The sequence below is a fragment of the Chinchilla lanigera genome, unplaced genomic scaffold (assembly GCF_000276665.1).
Source record: "Chinchilla lanigera isolate Chin_1 unplaced genomic scaffold, ChiLan1.0 scaffold00053, whole genome shotgun sequence".
NCBI classification, from domain to species: domain Eukaryota; kingdom Metazoa; phylum Chordata; class Mammalia; order Rodentia; family Chinchillidae; genus Chinchilla; species Chinchilla lanigera.
This window is the reverse complement of record NW_004955454.1, coordinates 1,090,672-1,106,224: the sequence shown is the minus strand read 5'-3', so window position 1 is coordinate 1,106,224 and position 15,553 is coordinate 1,090,672. Positions and strand designations below refer to the sequence as shown.

Genomic DNA, 15,553 nt, shown 5'->3' with positions numbered 1-15,553 from the left:
GGCATGGTTTCTAGTCCTGCCTTGTTGCCTCCATCCCTAGCTGCCCACCTCACAGAAGATCCAGCAAAAGTTCTGGCCATGGAGTGACTGGGCTGAGTGGTAGCTGTATCTCTTCTGTCTCTGTGTGTCCAGTGCTGATGTCAAGAGGAGCTACTAGATTTTCTTCAGGTGAGGTCAGTGGAGCCCAGTACAATGGCAAGAGGGAGAGAGGCTGCTGCCTGTACCCCAGCCCCCCACATCTAGTCATTCCTGTACCATTGTTACCCCAGATCCTGCCCTGGGATGACACCTGGGGACAGGGACCAGACATCTCTCAAGGCTGGGTTCCAGGGAAGCTGGCCACATTTCAACCAAACTGCTGCTCTGGGACCTTGCTGTGAAGGCAGATGTACCAAGCTGGCTGAAACCCCGTGCTTTGAATAGGGACTTTTCCAGAACTGGGAGAAAAGATCTTGACTATACTGTCCACAGAGGGTTAGGGAGACAGAGTCCAGGGTCATAAGGGACAGAGGTAGGGCAGGCAGAGTTGAGGACTATGGCTATCTCGGACTCTAGTGTTGGAGCTAGAGGGTCCTTCCTGTTCTGAGACAGTACACAGGGGCTCAAATGGAGACCCAGTGATAGATTCTTTCACCAATATTTCAAAATCTGGTGAATTAAAGAACTCCAAAGAAATAAATTGAAGGAACCTTGAGGCTCCCTCCTTATGGTCTAGTCAGTGAGGGATGGGTTTCTTGGGGATGTGTTTACCCTGCTTGTGTGACATCAGGCAGCCACTTCCTCTCTGAGCAGCAGTTTCTACAGCCTTTACCCTCAGCAGCTGAACCTTAGGTCTATTGGCTGTTTAAGAGGGGCTTGGTGGGTCTATAACTCCATAAATGAGAAAGTGGACTTCATGTTCTTGTGCACGGGCATATTTCTAGGCCTCTCAAAGACTGGGAACATGGACCATAAAATGTTCCTTGGTGTTAGTGTCATGCACCCCAAGCTTAGATTCTGGGCCCAGACATGGCACCCTGGCTCAGGGCACAGCTGTGGATAGGAGCCTGCTGAGTCCTCTCTTCAGATAGGTTTGGGATGAGGATACGTATCACAGGGTAGGGGACCAGTATCCATCATCCCTGATCCCTACCCACTGTTTACAGCTGTCCCAGGATTTGGCCTTATCTTCCTCTGCAGCATGCATGATGTGGCTCAAGATCTCAGGGTAACACCAAGGCCTAGAGCTGCCAAGCCTGAGGTCCAGCATCTGAAGGCTGGTCTGCCCTGGAGTGGAGGCTGGCCTGCTCAGGACTTTAGGAGGAAGCTGGGGCCTGGTGTGGTGATGACAGGGCCTATGTCTGTTATCAGCAGAGTTCCTAGGCCCTTTTGGGGAGCAGGCTGATGATGGGAAGATCTTTAACAGAAGTGACATTTGGCAGGGCCAGGAGCAGGTGCTGCTTCTGGACATCACCAAGGGAGACCTGGAGGCCATCCAGCTGCTCAAGGAGGCCATCTTGCAGAGATGGAGGTGGGCTGAGTGGTGGGTGTACATATTTACTCTTGGCTGTTCACTTGGCAGAGGCTGGGTTAAGGATCAAAGGGTCTGGGGACTCAGCCTGCCATAGTACTGTGCATCCTGTGGCCCAGATCTGAGCCCCACAGCTTTGGCTGGGCTGCCTACCCCTCCTAGACTGTCTGGTGCATGTGGTAGAGGCTGGAGCCCAAGAATTCCTGTCTCTACTTTCTCCTTCTCAGCTTTCCGGGCAGGGCACTGTGGCCAGGAGCCAGGAGCCACGGCCATATCGGGGTCATACCTCAGTTTCTGTGCCATTTTCCTTGCTGCCTATTTAGATTTCCAGGAGTTATTTAGCTCAACTAGTTCTTCAGTGATTGAGAGTATCACTCAGAACCGAACTTGCAATTTTGGGGTGCTGCCAGCAGGTGGCAGGGTACATCTCAGGGCAATTTTAGGGCTGGGAATTGGATGCTGCTTGTTCTTGGATTTTTAGGGCTTCCACATATTTGGTAGCTCCTGGCAAAAGTCTTTATCCTGCAGTCTGTGACAACTGCTGAACACCCATGATGTTTTAAGAGAGGCACTGGAGTGAGAGCCTGTGCAAATGCAAGTGCAAGTGTACCCCAGCCTTTGATAGTAAATTGTGTATGGGAAACAGGAGTCAGTGGCTCGGCAGGGACAAAGCTCTGCGTGTTTGTGTGTGATTGGGCATGTCCTCCCTTCCTCTAGGCCTCTTCCTCTACAGGGGCCACTGGGGCCACCTGCTGTGATGTTCTTTGGTGCAGGACTTCTGCAACAAATGGCCCAGAAAAGCAAATCTTGTAGAAAGTGGGAACTTAGGCAAGTTGAGTTAGTAAACAAAGTCACTGGCTTAGGACAGTCTCTGCTGTCCTGATGACCAGCAGCCTGCCCACTCTAGAAGGAGTGGATACCCCACAGGGAGCTGAGGTTTGTTCTCCTCTCTCCCTTGGCCCCTTACTTTAGGGCTACTTCTTCCTGCCTCTCCCATGTCCGCCATCCCACGTCAGCCTGGTGCTTATTTCTCATGACTTCTACTCAGTGCCCTCTGCTTCTGGGGGCTGACCCCACCTGTCCTCCAGTCCTCGATGGAGTGCTGCCTGGGTCCCCATCTTGACCTGGAGGGGGAAGCGGGGGACTGCATCTTAGGGTGGACAGAGGCGTTCCAGGGAGCATTCAGACACACACAGATGTTTTTATCCCTCTTAGGGCACATCCAGGGCCACTTTTGAAGAAAGCAGAGACATGGATACAAGAGCCTGGCCTTGAGAGGCAGTGGAACCAGCCTCCCTGTAGCTGCACACCTGAAATCCTAGGGAGGTGGGAAAACAGCCATTTGGAAGCACTGCTGGTCCTGTCCCTTGGGAGTATGGGAGAGTTCACAGAAGTGACAAGGAGGGCATCTCTCTGGATGCATGCATCCAGGTAATAGAGGCTGTGAACGAAAGCATATGCTGCCACTGAGACCCCACTCCCTATGAGGAGCGGCCAGCCTGAGCTGCTCAAGGCCAGGGAACCCCTGGGCAGGAGGCCCATCCCCCTCTAACCTTCACAGCTGACTCAGCAGGGGCAATGGGGCAGATCATGGAATTTCCTATTGCACTTTCCTTCTTCTGATCCCTGAGTCCTGCTCCAAGGGCCTCATTGGAGGCCTGAGGCTCCTGGTGCCTTGTGCAATCCCCTGGGGCTGTTCTGGGTGGCTGGTGCCAGATATGTGCTCAGGCTGCTCCAACAGCCCGAGGGTGAGGTTCCCAGGGGTGCAGGCCTTAGGCAGCGTACCACCAGACCTCGTCAGTGGGATGGTTTCTCATGCCTTAGGCATCCTAGGGTCTTAGGCTGTACTCTCTGGTTCAGTGTGGCAGAGCACAGGGCTTTCCCATGGACTCCAGGCAGAGACTGCTGTGATTGTCCAGCTGAGATAGAAGGGTCTGGCCTAGGGCTGGGGCTAATCTAGAACACAGGTTAATGTAGGACCATGGCTTGTCTGGGCTTAGCACCTCCAACAGTTTAGTGCCCTGCTGGGTTTGGCAGGGCGGCTTCTCTGGCAGACCTCACCTTACCAGCCTCAGTTTCTTCGTCTATACTTTGGGGGCCATACATAAGGCCAGGAGCCCTGTGCCAGTGCATAGCAGGTACGGATGGAAGGGCCGGAGGGAGTATCGTTTTTGGAAGATACTTGCCATTAACGCTACTTTTCCAGCAGTCACTCACTCCTTTTAGTATTTGAAAATAGGAAAAACAAAATGCAGATTGTCATCAGCCTTTAAAAATCCTACCCCAGTCTGCAGCAGGTCCTGAGCCTCAAAGGGAGGGAGGAAGCCAGTCAGCTGTGCCCTTGCAAGTGGTTGTGACCATAGGGGTGACCACGATGCCCAGACCCTGCAGGGCCAATTGCTCTGGAGTTGTCCAGAGAGTGTATGGACCAGCCTCAGAGGGACAGTTCACTGGACATGGGGGCATAGACAGATGGGGACACTGAAGCCCAGGGAGGGTAGTTGATCTATCTCTGATACCTTCCTGTTGTCTTCAGGCTTTATGCTAAGTCCTTGAAAGCCAACCACAAAGGAGCTCTTGGACTTTATGTCTCATGTCAGTAACTTCTGAATGTATGAAACCACATAAATTCTAAAGGCTGCAGTGACTGTGGGAAGGAATTTGGAGTGGGAGGTGTGAGTAGTGTGTGGGCTAGATGTGAGGGGGAATGCAGAGCTGAGTGTGTGGTGAGAACCCTCATCTAGTGGGACCAATGTCCCCATAAAGTCCCCCTTTCCTTCTTGGGTTTCTCCTCCCCAGAATCATCCCATGGGACAAAACAATGGCCAGGATTGGGATCCATGACTGGGCTTTAGACTTGAGTCTGCACTAAATGGCTGGGTAACCTTGAGCTGCCACCTGCCTTGGGCACTCTTTCTACAAATAGGCAGGTACAGAGATGCTCTTTCCCCAAGGGCCAGTAGCCCAGAGAGTCCAAATGTGAGGCTACAACACTATAGATATTCTGGGGCTATTCAGAGCACCCAAAGGGTACCTTGGCTTCCAGGGTTTCATGGGGCTGCAGTGGATCCTTGGGCCCAGGTCTTGGTGGACCCACCCAAACCTGGTCTCGTCCACCCCTGAGACCCTGTGATGAGCCAGGTCATGGCATTGCTGGTCCCCACCGGTCTCCCAGACTGGGCTCAGATGAGACCCATTAGAGAGATCATCCTAATGCCCTTCTGCTTCCACGCTACTCATTACGCCCTGCAGTTTCTAGTGTCTGGCTGCCAGCTGTGCCCAGGTTTAGGATCCACTAGGACACTGTTCTTGTGGTGTCATGGCTGGGTCCCTGGGGTCATGCAGTACTGGGCTCCAAGGCATTTGTTGGATCAAACCCTAAAATTGGTCTGTCTTCCCCAGTGATAGTGGCCAGGTCCTCCCCTCATGACAGTGTGCCTACTCCCAGGGTAGTAGCCTGCCCTGACCCATGGCTTCTGTTCTCTGGGATGGGCTCAGGATGCAACAAATAGTGTCTCGTTTGCTTAGGGGGTCTGAACTCTGTTCTGTTTACACAGCCTTCTTTTATCTCTCCACTTAGCATAGGGGGAATGATGCCTACTCACCTGGTCTTGGGCTGGCTTCTCACCACATCCTCTTGTCCTGCCCCTGCCCCCTGCCCTGGGGCCTGGTTTACCTTGCTCTGTGAGCCTGGGTTCTGTTCCCTCCTGCTGCCTCCGGGTGGTTGGGGAAGTGTGCCCTTTCTCAGCTTGGCTGCGAGGATGCAATGAGGTGTGAGGAGATGAGCAGCCCCGCACACTTCCATTCTGGCCCAGATGGCCTGCCAGCCATGCTTGTGACTGCGCTTCTTCTCACCAGTTTGCCTTGGGCTTCTCCATCTTTATTTCTTGTTCAAGAATAGAGCTTAGAAAAATTCTAGGATAATCCTGGTCCCTCAGTGCTACAGCACAGTGCAGGTGGAGATTTAGAGATTCCAGGTGAGGGAGCTGCCCCTTCCTTGGGCATCCTGGCTCATTTACTGCCTTAGACATGACTGCTAAGCCTGCATACAGTGTGGGGCCTGCGCTTTGGAGCAGAGGCCCTCCTCTGCATGAGCCTGTGTCCAGCTGGATGACGGGGAACGGGTTAGGGAGCTATGTGCCATGCTGCATGCAAGCGTGACTTGCAGAAGCATTGAGGCAGAGGACCACAGCAGTCCAACCTTGACCCAGTATCAGTTTGCCTCCCAGTGAGGTGTAGGCATCTAAGGGTTGAGCCAGGCATGTGCCAGAGTAAAGTCTATGGGTAGGCCCCTGGGATGGGAGGCAGCTGGGAGAGGATTCTCGGGTACTGTGGCTCCCTCTCAGTCAGTCCATTTCCCTCTCTCGGCTCCTCTTGTCTGCCCTGAGTCTGGGGCTGCCCATCTCAGGCTTCCGAGCACAGGGTGGCTCCCTAACACTTGTCCCAGGTGAGAGGTCCAAACCACACCATACCCCCAGGACCCTAGGTGTGAGGTGCTAGTGCTCACAGCCTCCTGGCTGGCAGCCCTATCTGGGCTGTGGAGATGGAGAAGCTGTCCATTGCGTCACTGAGAGCGTAAGCTTCAATTGTGTTTGGGCAGAGCAAGGCTGGGTGTGGGTGAGGAGGAAGTAAGATCGATGGGCTTCAGTGAGAGGTATCTGAGTACCAGTTAGGCCATGTCCAGGAGCCTCCCTATGGAAGGCTGCTCTGTATACCTAGGCTTGTCCTAGAGATCTGCCTAGAGCTCTACAGCTATACAGACCTTATGTGTGCTAATGTCCACTCACCTCCTATGCTTAGGTAGGAGGGATCTGGTGCCCAGTATGGTCATCTCTACCCACTGAGGCCCAGCCTGTGGGCCCTGAGAAAAGGTGGGGAGCAGCCATACAGTAAAGTGACCCAGTGAGGATCAGTAAGTGGGGATCAAGCACCTTCACTCTATTCCTTGTCCCTTTCCAAGCTTTGCAGACAGGGATCCCTGTGGACTGCTCTCAGGGTGGCGTTTGGGGCCCTCTAGTTGCTACAGGCCCTAAGGGAGTGACTCCTAGTCAGTCCCCACATGGCTGCCCTCTGCTCTGCCAGGCTGCCCATAGCCCTTTTCTTGCCATTTCTCTCTGCAGGCTCTGCTTTAGCCTCACCTATCCTCTGACTGGCTTTGGTCCTCCATGTCCTGCAGGCTCCTGTGCAGAACCTCAGCCTTCTCCCATACCTGGAGCAGTTCATTCCTCCATCCCACTTCCTTGTTGATCCTGGTGGGCTTCTATATCCCTACCCCCCAGGTGGAGCCTGGATGACTTTTTCTGTTTTGTTGAGGTGGGATAAAGTGGTCATTCCTGGGGGGGAGGCCCCAGGACATAGTCAGTGTTCCCCCTCTCCCCCAGCCATGACTCCCTGCCTGCTGAAGGCCCCCATGGAACTGAAAGAATTGCATTATCCTGTGTGTGCACAGATAGGCCCAGGGAGAGCTGACAGGGGGCATCTGGATGCTAAGAGAACCCTGGATCTGATGTGGTCTGTCACTACCATGCTGGGGAACATAGCTCTCATTCCAGGCCCAGGGCAGGGGATCACAGGGGCTTCCTTCGACAGTCATGGCCTGGAAAAATAACACCCAGGCCCCAAGACACTTCCTTGTGCCCTCAAAAAGGTCTTGGCAGGCTATGGGCATTTCTTAGCTGTGGTGAGGAACGCCACAGCCTTGTAGAAAGCTCTGATATTCCGGGAGCCCCTGGGGAGGGAGAGTTGTAGCCTAGGGTAGCTAGGGGCTGGGGCTTGTTAGTGTGGGGTGCAGGCTGCTCCTGAACTTGAGGAAATCAGAAGGAACTGTGGTTCAGCCACACAGCTTGGCATGCAGAGCTTAGACATGAAGTGGGGGCCTTATGCTGATAGAGGGTCCTGGGGACAGCTGTAACGCATCTGTGGTGGCCCAGGGATAGGTATACACTCTGCTGGGAGCCTGTGAAAAGCTGTGTTCTGTGCCTGGTTGGGCCAGGTGGGTGGGACCCCTGCTGGGGCCAGGGTGACGATGTATTGCTCAGTTTTGGGTTCTGTGTGGTGGCACCTCCATGGTGAATGAGCTCTAGAACAGCCCTCGGTGGTCTGTTTCTTGCCTGCCCTCCTTTCAGGCTTTAACTGTTCCCCATGACGATCTCAAGGTCGATTTTGCCCACACCTATCTCCTCTCCAGTCTGCCTAATGCCAGCCCAGCTCCAACAGGCTCTCACCTCCCGTGCCTCAGGACGCTCTCTCCCTCCCGCATTCTTGCTTCCTGCCGCCCTCTGGTTCTGCCCATCTGCGGGTACATGGCAGTCACTTTTATCTAAACAGTTCCCCTTAGAAAGGAACCACCTCCAACCTCCTGCCGAGCTTCCCTTAGCTCTCCCCTCCTCCCCTGCCAAGGCTCTTTCTAGGAACCCCGGTGTCCTTCTGTCTCTTCTCAGGTTGGTCCTTGTCCCTGTTGTCCTATCAGCAGCCTTTGGTAGCACTGCCTGTCATTCCTCACAAAGCATTCCTTCCAGGCTCTAGGACTCTGCACATAACTCCCCTCCTGTTTCTTCAAGACTCCTTCCTGAGAGAGTGGCACCTCTCCTGTCTCTTTTCCTCTCCCTCCTCAGTGGTCCTTGTCTGTCTTGTGTCTCTAAGTGCCCGTAGAACCCCCCTGCCAAGGCCCCAGCAGTTTAGTGTCTAGAACTCCAGATGAGGTGTCCAGTGCCTACTGCTTGGGCTCTTATCCACCCAGACTCAGGACTGAGACCCTGCCCACTGGAGTGCTCCCAGGGCTCAGGCTAAGACCCTCCAGTACCTGATTTCTCTCCTCCTCTTTCTGATATCCACATCCTTTCTGTCCACAGACCTGCTGGAATGTATCTGACTATCTCTGCCACTGTCCCTTCTGGTGGTAACATTAGTCCCCTTCTGGTGGTAACATTAGTCCCCTACTGATCTGTTGCCTCTCCCTCCCCTGTCTCAGCACTGGGTCCAGGGTGATTCTGGGAAACGGGATCATTCATGTCATCCTTGTGCTCAGAACTCTCCTGTCACACGCACACCTCCACACATACATTAAGAAACTGGGGTACCGGCATCTGCTGCACGGTGGCTGAGGCCTCCAGTGGGAAGACCTAAGCAGCCAAACTGGGGGCTGGAGTCATCTGGAGATTTCCTCACCCTTGTCTGGTTCCTTGGCTAGTGTGATGCACAGGCTGGCTCAGCCAGGACTGTCCATTGGATTGTCCCTCCTGGCTTCTTCCTGTAGTTTTGGCTCTAGGATAGCTACTTCATGTGCCCACGCTTTTTATGTGGCTGCTTGGTGCTCTGGGGACAGCCTGTCAGAAACCACATAGCCCTCTGTGATGCAGCCAGGGAAGGCACACAGTGTCACCTTCCTGTGCTTTGTGGGCACTCAAAACCTGCCCAGATCAAGGGGAGGGGACCTGGGTCCCACCACCAGGGGCAGGAGTATCAAGCAGTTCAAGACCAGGCTCACAGTCTCCTGAGGACCTTCGTCACCTGGTGCCGGTTACTGTAGGTACATAATCTTTTACCTCAATTTAAGGATGAAGATGAATTCCTGTGCTCCTGACCTAGTAGATCAGTACTAAGTTACTGCGCTGCTCTGCAGAACCTGGAGCCAAGATGGGACCTGCGAGGCTGCTGCCCTCCTGTGTTCCCACAGATTACTTTTGGAGACTCAACTTCCCTGATGGCTGAATCCCAGAGGCTGGGTCCTGGGAGTGAGCCAACCACCCTGCATGGTCTGGAGGTGCAGGCCATGTGGCATCTCTGGCAGGTTCTGGGGGAGGGGCTTTGCCTGCTGCTGCTTTGTAGGAAGTGTGTGCGGGTGAGTGGCACTGCTGACTGCTTGCTGCCTCCCATCCCACCCACAGGTCTTCTCCTGGCTCTCTGAACCTGCTCCGCCCTCTGCACTTGACCCTTGCCCACAGCCTTGTTCCTCACACACTGAGCAACTTACCTCCCTTTACCTGCAGGTTTATCCTCACAGACTGTCATTGCAGATGTCTGTCTGTCTTGGTTACTTTTCTCTCGTTGCTGGGACAAAATACCTGATGCCCAAAATTAAGGAAGGAAAGGTTTATTTCGCTTACAGTTTGTGGAGGTTTTAGTCCATACTTGGTAGGTTACAAGGCAGACTGGCACATGGCAGAGGGCTACAGCTCATGGCGGCAGAACACAGCAAAAGCAACAAGCACAAAAGGGAGGAATGGCAGCAAGCAGCCTCTTCCTCTCCCTTACATATGCAAAACTGTCCACCCCAGGGGGGGTGTAGCTCTCACACCCATAATCAATGAAACTCTGAAAGCCTGCCCCACGACTGCATGAGGCTTTGAGGGGACACCCAGACACAAACCATAACACTGTCCCTCCTGTGCTTTGGTAGACACACTGTGTAGTTTGGTATTATTCATTTCTTCTCTCTTCACTAAGACACAAGCCCTGGAGAGGCAGCCATTTGGTCTACTCTGGTTGATGCTCCATTCTACTGCAGAGGGTGCCCAGCCCCAGGATCCAGGGTGTGTTTTGGAGTGGGTGGAGGGGTGGAAGGCCGGGTGGACAGGTGAGTAAGTGAGCATGTTGGGACTCCATAGAGGACAGTGTTTTTAATAAGTCTCTGCTATCATTGTTTACATGTATCTCCTCATCCTGTACAGAGGCCGCACAAGAATGAGCACTGAGATATCCTGATTTTTATCAAGAATTAAGTAGAAGCTCAGAGAAGTCCCCTCACCTGGCTCTGGTCACACAGCTTGTTGTCACACCAGACTCTAACCCAGGTGGCCTGATTGTAGAACAGACCTGTCCCGGCTGAGGTGCTTTCAGCTGCCTCTCAACCCATCATAAGGACAATGTAATTAGGGCCATCCAGATCCAAGAATACAGAATATATGAGGCCCAGCTGCCCAGGAGCCAGTGATTTGACCACTAATATGTGCTCTCTGGAGGCCTGGAGCCCTCCTGTATCTCCCAGAGTCCCTACTCTGTCTCCCCAGGGTTCCACTCTGTCTTTCTGGAGTTCCCTTGTTTTCCTGGGGTCCCCACTCTGTCTTCCAGGGGGTCTCTGCTCTGTCTCCTGGGGTGAGCAGTGCCTGCTCTGTTTCCCTGAGCCTGAGGGTGAATGAATGAATCACATTCCCTGAGCCACTGCTGGTATATTGCAATCCCCACTGAGCACTGTCCAGCCACTGAGCTGGCAGCAAGTGGTCACTCTGTCCCCAGCTGGCTGGGGCTACTGTGCACTTCCACGTCTACACTAAGTCTGGCTCATCTGCTAGAGCTCCTGAGCAATTGTCACCTGATCAGGTGCAGCCTCTGAGCACCCCAGCTGTTCTGTTGCCATGGCTACCTGGTAGGCCTGGGAGGACAGGAGGGAATGAGGGAACACTAGCTGGAGAGGGCTGGAGGCTCCAGGCCCAGCTCCAGCTGCCTTCTCTTACCCTCCATGCACAGCTGATGGCAGGAGAATGGTGGGTCTGACTGTTGGACTATAAATGAGTAGATAAACAAATAAGTAAAATTTGGCCATTCTATGAATAGAACAGATATCTTTGTAGGGGGTTGGTTGCCAAGACCCTAATTGTAAGAAGAGGTTGCTTTTGATGGAGAAAAATGCAATGGTGTTCTTCCTTCTTGTTCTTCAAAGTGAGGGGAATATAGTGCACACATGCACACTCTCACTCCAGAGCTTTATTATGCCTTGTGCAAGGTGGCTCTGCAGTGCCAGTGAAGGAAGGGAAGAAGATTTCATGAGAACAGTTAATGACTTCTAGTTTTAGAAACAATCAAAAGTAATTGCATGATTTAAACATTTACTAAGTTCAGGTGTTTTCAGCCTCTGCCTTGCTCTCCTGCTCTCTGACTGCCCTCACCAGGCCCACAGCTGCATGGCCTGTGCCTGTGAGCCAGGTAAGCTGGGGCTGCTACATGTCTTGGAGGACTCCCGCCCTAGAAGTCCCAGGATTCCTGTAGGAGGGCTATGAACATTCTATCCTTCAGGGGAAGGGAGTGCCCAGCCCTAGGAATCCTGGCAGCCAGACATTACTCAGCTAGTATGGTACAACAGATATGGTTGGGTCACCTGGACGTCCTGTGGGAGGCTGCCACCACTGCTATGGCCCCAGGTGGTGACGAGGGGTCTGCAGCACAGGCTCACTACACCTTGCTGCAGTTCTGTCATGCTGTGTGGAGCATGCACCCTGAGGTGGGCACTTCTTTGCAGTGAGTTATTTTCTGGAGCACCAAGTTAGGGCTTTCAGAATCCCCGGGGTTTCTTTTGGATAGACTGTGGTTCTGCTTTGTCACAGAGGGGTGATGTTGATCTATCAGGGAGCCCCACATGGGATCATAGGCCCAAGTGGGGAATGCAGGCCACAGAGAGGCCAGAGGATGTGGGGCTGGAGTTGCTTTGGCACGTGCAGCTGGCCTCCATGCTGTCTGATACTATAGGGTTGGGTGTGTGAGAGGTACGCATTATAAAGGGGAAACTCAAAAGGGGGAAGAGAATCTCCAAGAGCCAAGGAGTGAAAATCTCCGCAGTGCAGCTCTGATAGTCGGGAGGTCAAAGCCCTTGCTATGTGCAATCCTGATCACCTTCCAGTAAGGCATGGCCTCCTTGTAGTGCTTCCTAGTGCACTGCAGTGCTGGAGTCTCTGGGTCCCTGCACTAGCTGTGGCACAAATGAACTTTCTATGTCTGAGCCATCCTAGTTCTTGTAGCTTTTCTTCTGCATCCAGTGAGGAGCAGACATCCCAGCAGCAGTCCTGCCAGTTCCTCTGTCCTGCTGGGGACATCCTACTGTGGTCCTGACAGGCATTGCTGGTATGGATAGCTGGGATGCTGGAGAGCTGTGTGGGGCGACGTGAAGTCCTCAAGGGACTAGAGGGACACCCATCTGTACCAGCTACCTGTCCTGGATCCCTTCTCTGCTCTCATGATGATCCTGCTCTTGGTCCATCTTCAGGGTCTGCCTCCCACTGTCAGTGACTGTCTGCTTCCATCCTGGAGTGAGGACTGCCATCCCTGGTTGCTGATTGAGGATCCTCAATGTGGACCAGCTCCCTTGAGCAGTGACATCCCAGGTCCAGCTAAACTTGGTTTTGGGTACTGACACCAACATTTTGTAGCTGCAAGTCCTTGTACAAGCCGGCCTCTTCACAATTCAGATTTTCTGTGAAGTGGGATAACAAGGAGTGAGCTGCATATTGTACTGAGAGATGAGTGAGCTGCTTGTGAATCTCTTGTAAAGGTCCCTCTGAGTCTGAGTCCACATGTAGCGATGTCCAGGCTGAGGTGTGCTGGGCCGGGGCTAGTGTGTTGTGGGCTCAGAATCTGGTCTCTGGCAGGGTTGGGTCAGGAACCTGGAAGTCTATGGAGGTGGGCCGGTCTCTCCAAACTCCGGCTGGGCCAGAATCCCTTGACTCAAAACCGTGGCATCTCCCTCTAAGGGTGGGACCCCTCTTCCAGAGCAGATAGTGGTGATCAGGTGCCTAAAAACCAGGCAGTACCTATCCTCCCATACGCCTTGCTGAGCTAAGAACCCGGCCCCCGTGCTTCCTTCTACCTTCCTGGCTATGGCCGTGTCCCACCAAGCAGCCACCCGTTCTGCACCATATTTAAGCCCAGTAATTGAATTGCAATTGATAGTACATGTCAGTTTAAGATCATGCTAATTGCTTCATTTCCCAGAACACTCCTAAAAGGAAAATGAATTTCCCTGTAATACTTTGCAGTGAGGTGAAATGACCCTTGCGGAAGTCAATTTCAGCTCAAGAATGAGCTTCAGAGTAGGCGGGTGTGCTGGGGCAGGGGCCATAGCCACCCCTCCCCGCCTGTTTTGGCAAGCACAATTCCCCCAGCCTGGGCTTGAACCCAGCCCTGTGCCCAGTGCTTGGCATGACCAGTACCTGTGCTAGGTGACCAGATCTGGCTATAGAGGAACAGGTTCACCCAAGGTTTCACAGCAGCCAGGAAGATGCCACCCTTTGTAAGTGGCCGTCAGGAAAGAAAAAGGTGTCTGGGGTCTCACACCTGGCTGGAGGTGGGGCCATCCTTTCTGGGTGGCAGTCAAGAAAAACAAGGGTGTCCAGGCAGCAAACTCTGGTGTGTGTCCAGGTATCCCCATTTCTGAGAGGCTGGGAGGTCACAGGACCTTTGAACCCCTACTCCCTACTCTGGTGGATTCTGTGATCTCCTTCATGGTTGGTGCTAGGGATGAGGTGGAAGTGCACACTCTGCCCTCACCCCAGCCTAGGTGTACGGTCTGTAAGCAGTGTGGCCACATCCCTCACGATCATGATGGCCACTTTACTGAGTAAAAGGAGTTAGGAGGAGGTTCCACAAGAGTGGAGGAGGTGAAAATCCAGCATGACATGGGACCTCAGAGGCCTCGTAGCCGAAATTTTTGTTTGTCACCCTGTTCTCTACCATAGCTTCATGGAGCCACTCAGTGATTGGATAGCATCAGAGCTACCACCTTCCTGCTCACTCTCCACCCACCCACTCATCTTCCATCTATCTTCTCATCTTCCATCCACCTATCCACTGCACAGCCTCTGTCTACCTGCTTACCTTCTACCTACTTGCTCATCTGCTACTTGTCCTCCTCACTGTCCATCCTTTGCCAGCCATGCACCCTCCTACCATCCTCTCCATCCTACTCCCTCCTGGTTTGCTGAGCAGCACCTGTGTGTTGGCCCTTGCTAGGTGCTGGTTTACAGAGAGAGGGAGGTAGGGCCCTCTGTCAGGCAGCCCCCCAGGTAGTGGAGGATGGGGTACCTACAGGAGTGGTGGCCCTGCAGGTAGTGTGGACAGAATGTTTGAATGTTCTGCCCTGTTCTGCCCTCCAGTCTCTCCCTGTCAGGTCTCTATGTTTGGGACACTGTCCTAAGCTTGGCTGTGAATATCTGTGAATATCAGGGCCATACGGAGCTGTTGGCTGTGGGCTGCTTGGAAAACCTAGGCTTTGACCTGGAGGGAAGAGGCTGACCCTGCTCTGTCTCTCACCTTTTTCTGGCTCCATACTTCCTCCTCTAACAGGAAGGGGCCACAGTTGGTCACTAGAGGCAGTCTGGGTCTGGGCTCTTTCCACACAGGGGACCCTCATTGTCTCTGCACCTCTAGCTCTGCTCCAAAAGCATCCTGTCCTGTTTCTCCAGAGTGACTTGAGAATGTGAATCACATCATCAAAGACTTAGCCTCCATGGTGTCAGAGCAAGATGTCACCAGTGGGTTCCTGCCCCACCCTCAGACCATCCCCATGCACTAGGTGTGGGTAGAGATGAGTGAGGCCCAAGGTGGGATCTGGGCCTGGCCAGTGCTCCCCTCCTTCCCTCCTCAGGCTCAAGCCCAGGCCTTATACCTGCCTAGGAACTCTCCAGAGAGAAGACTTACCTGCGTGGGGGCAGATGCAGCTACAGCATTGGGGATTTGGAGGCAAGGCCCCTTGCCTCTCTGCTTCTGCCACCCAAAGCTGTGGGCCTCAAGCTACCCTGTACGCTTTAGAAACAGGCATGGGGCAGGGAGTGGGTCCCTGTAGGCCTGGCCAAGGCACAGTATCCCAAACTGTCCCCTAGCTCCAGAGAAACTGGACACCTGGATGGCCTTGTCTCCAGGCCACTCTGTTCTTTGGAACTAAGTATGGGGAGGCTGAGAGCCCAGGGAGGCTGAGAGCCCAGGCAGTCTGTCCCTTGGTGTGGGGCTCCTGGCAGGAAAGGCCAGTGAGGACCTGGGCGTGGTGGAATGGACCCAGGCAGCCCTACCTGGTCTGTCTGAGGGCATGGCTGAGCTGGGCAGTGAGCAGTTGGGACAAGGCATCTGATGCGTGTGGAGCAGGGAGGCTGAGGTTCATGTTGCAGTGTCCTCACCCACTGTGAGAGAGGGACCTTCCTCAGCAGTGGGACACAAGCCAGAGTAACCGGTAAGCCCGGCCCAAGGCCGCCAGTTCTCCAGCCCTGGTCAGACCTGGTGTGCCTTGGTCACCCGTTGTGAGGACTGTGGAGAAGGGGCAGGCCCAGCCCTGCCTCCACCTGT

General features: G+C 53.8%; 1 protein-coding gene across 1 annotated transcript in view; it reads left to right on the top strand.

Moving 5' to 3' along the window:
• Tsnare1 (t-SNARE domain containing 1) overlaps window positions 1-15,553 on the top strand; it is a 460,462-nt gene that overhangs the window by 97,259 nt on the left and 347,650 nt on the right. The window contains exon 4 of the mRNA XM_013520010.1: window positions 12,486-12,603. Within this exon, the coding sequence (XP_013375464.1) occupies window positions 12,486-12,603 (118 nt within the window). The remainder of the gene's footprint in view (window positions 1-12,485; window positions 12,604-15,553) is intronic.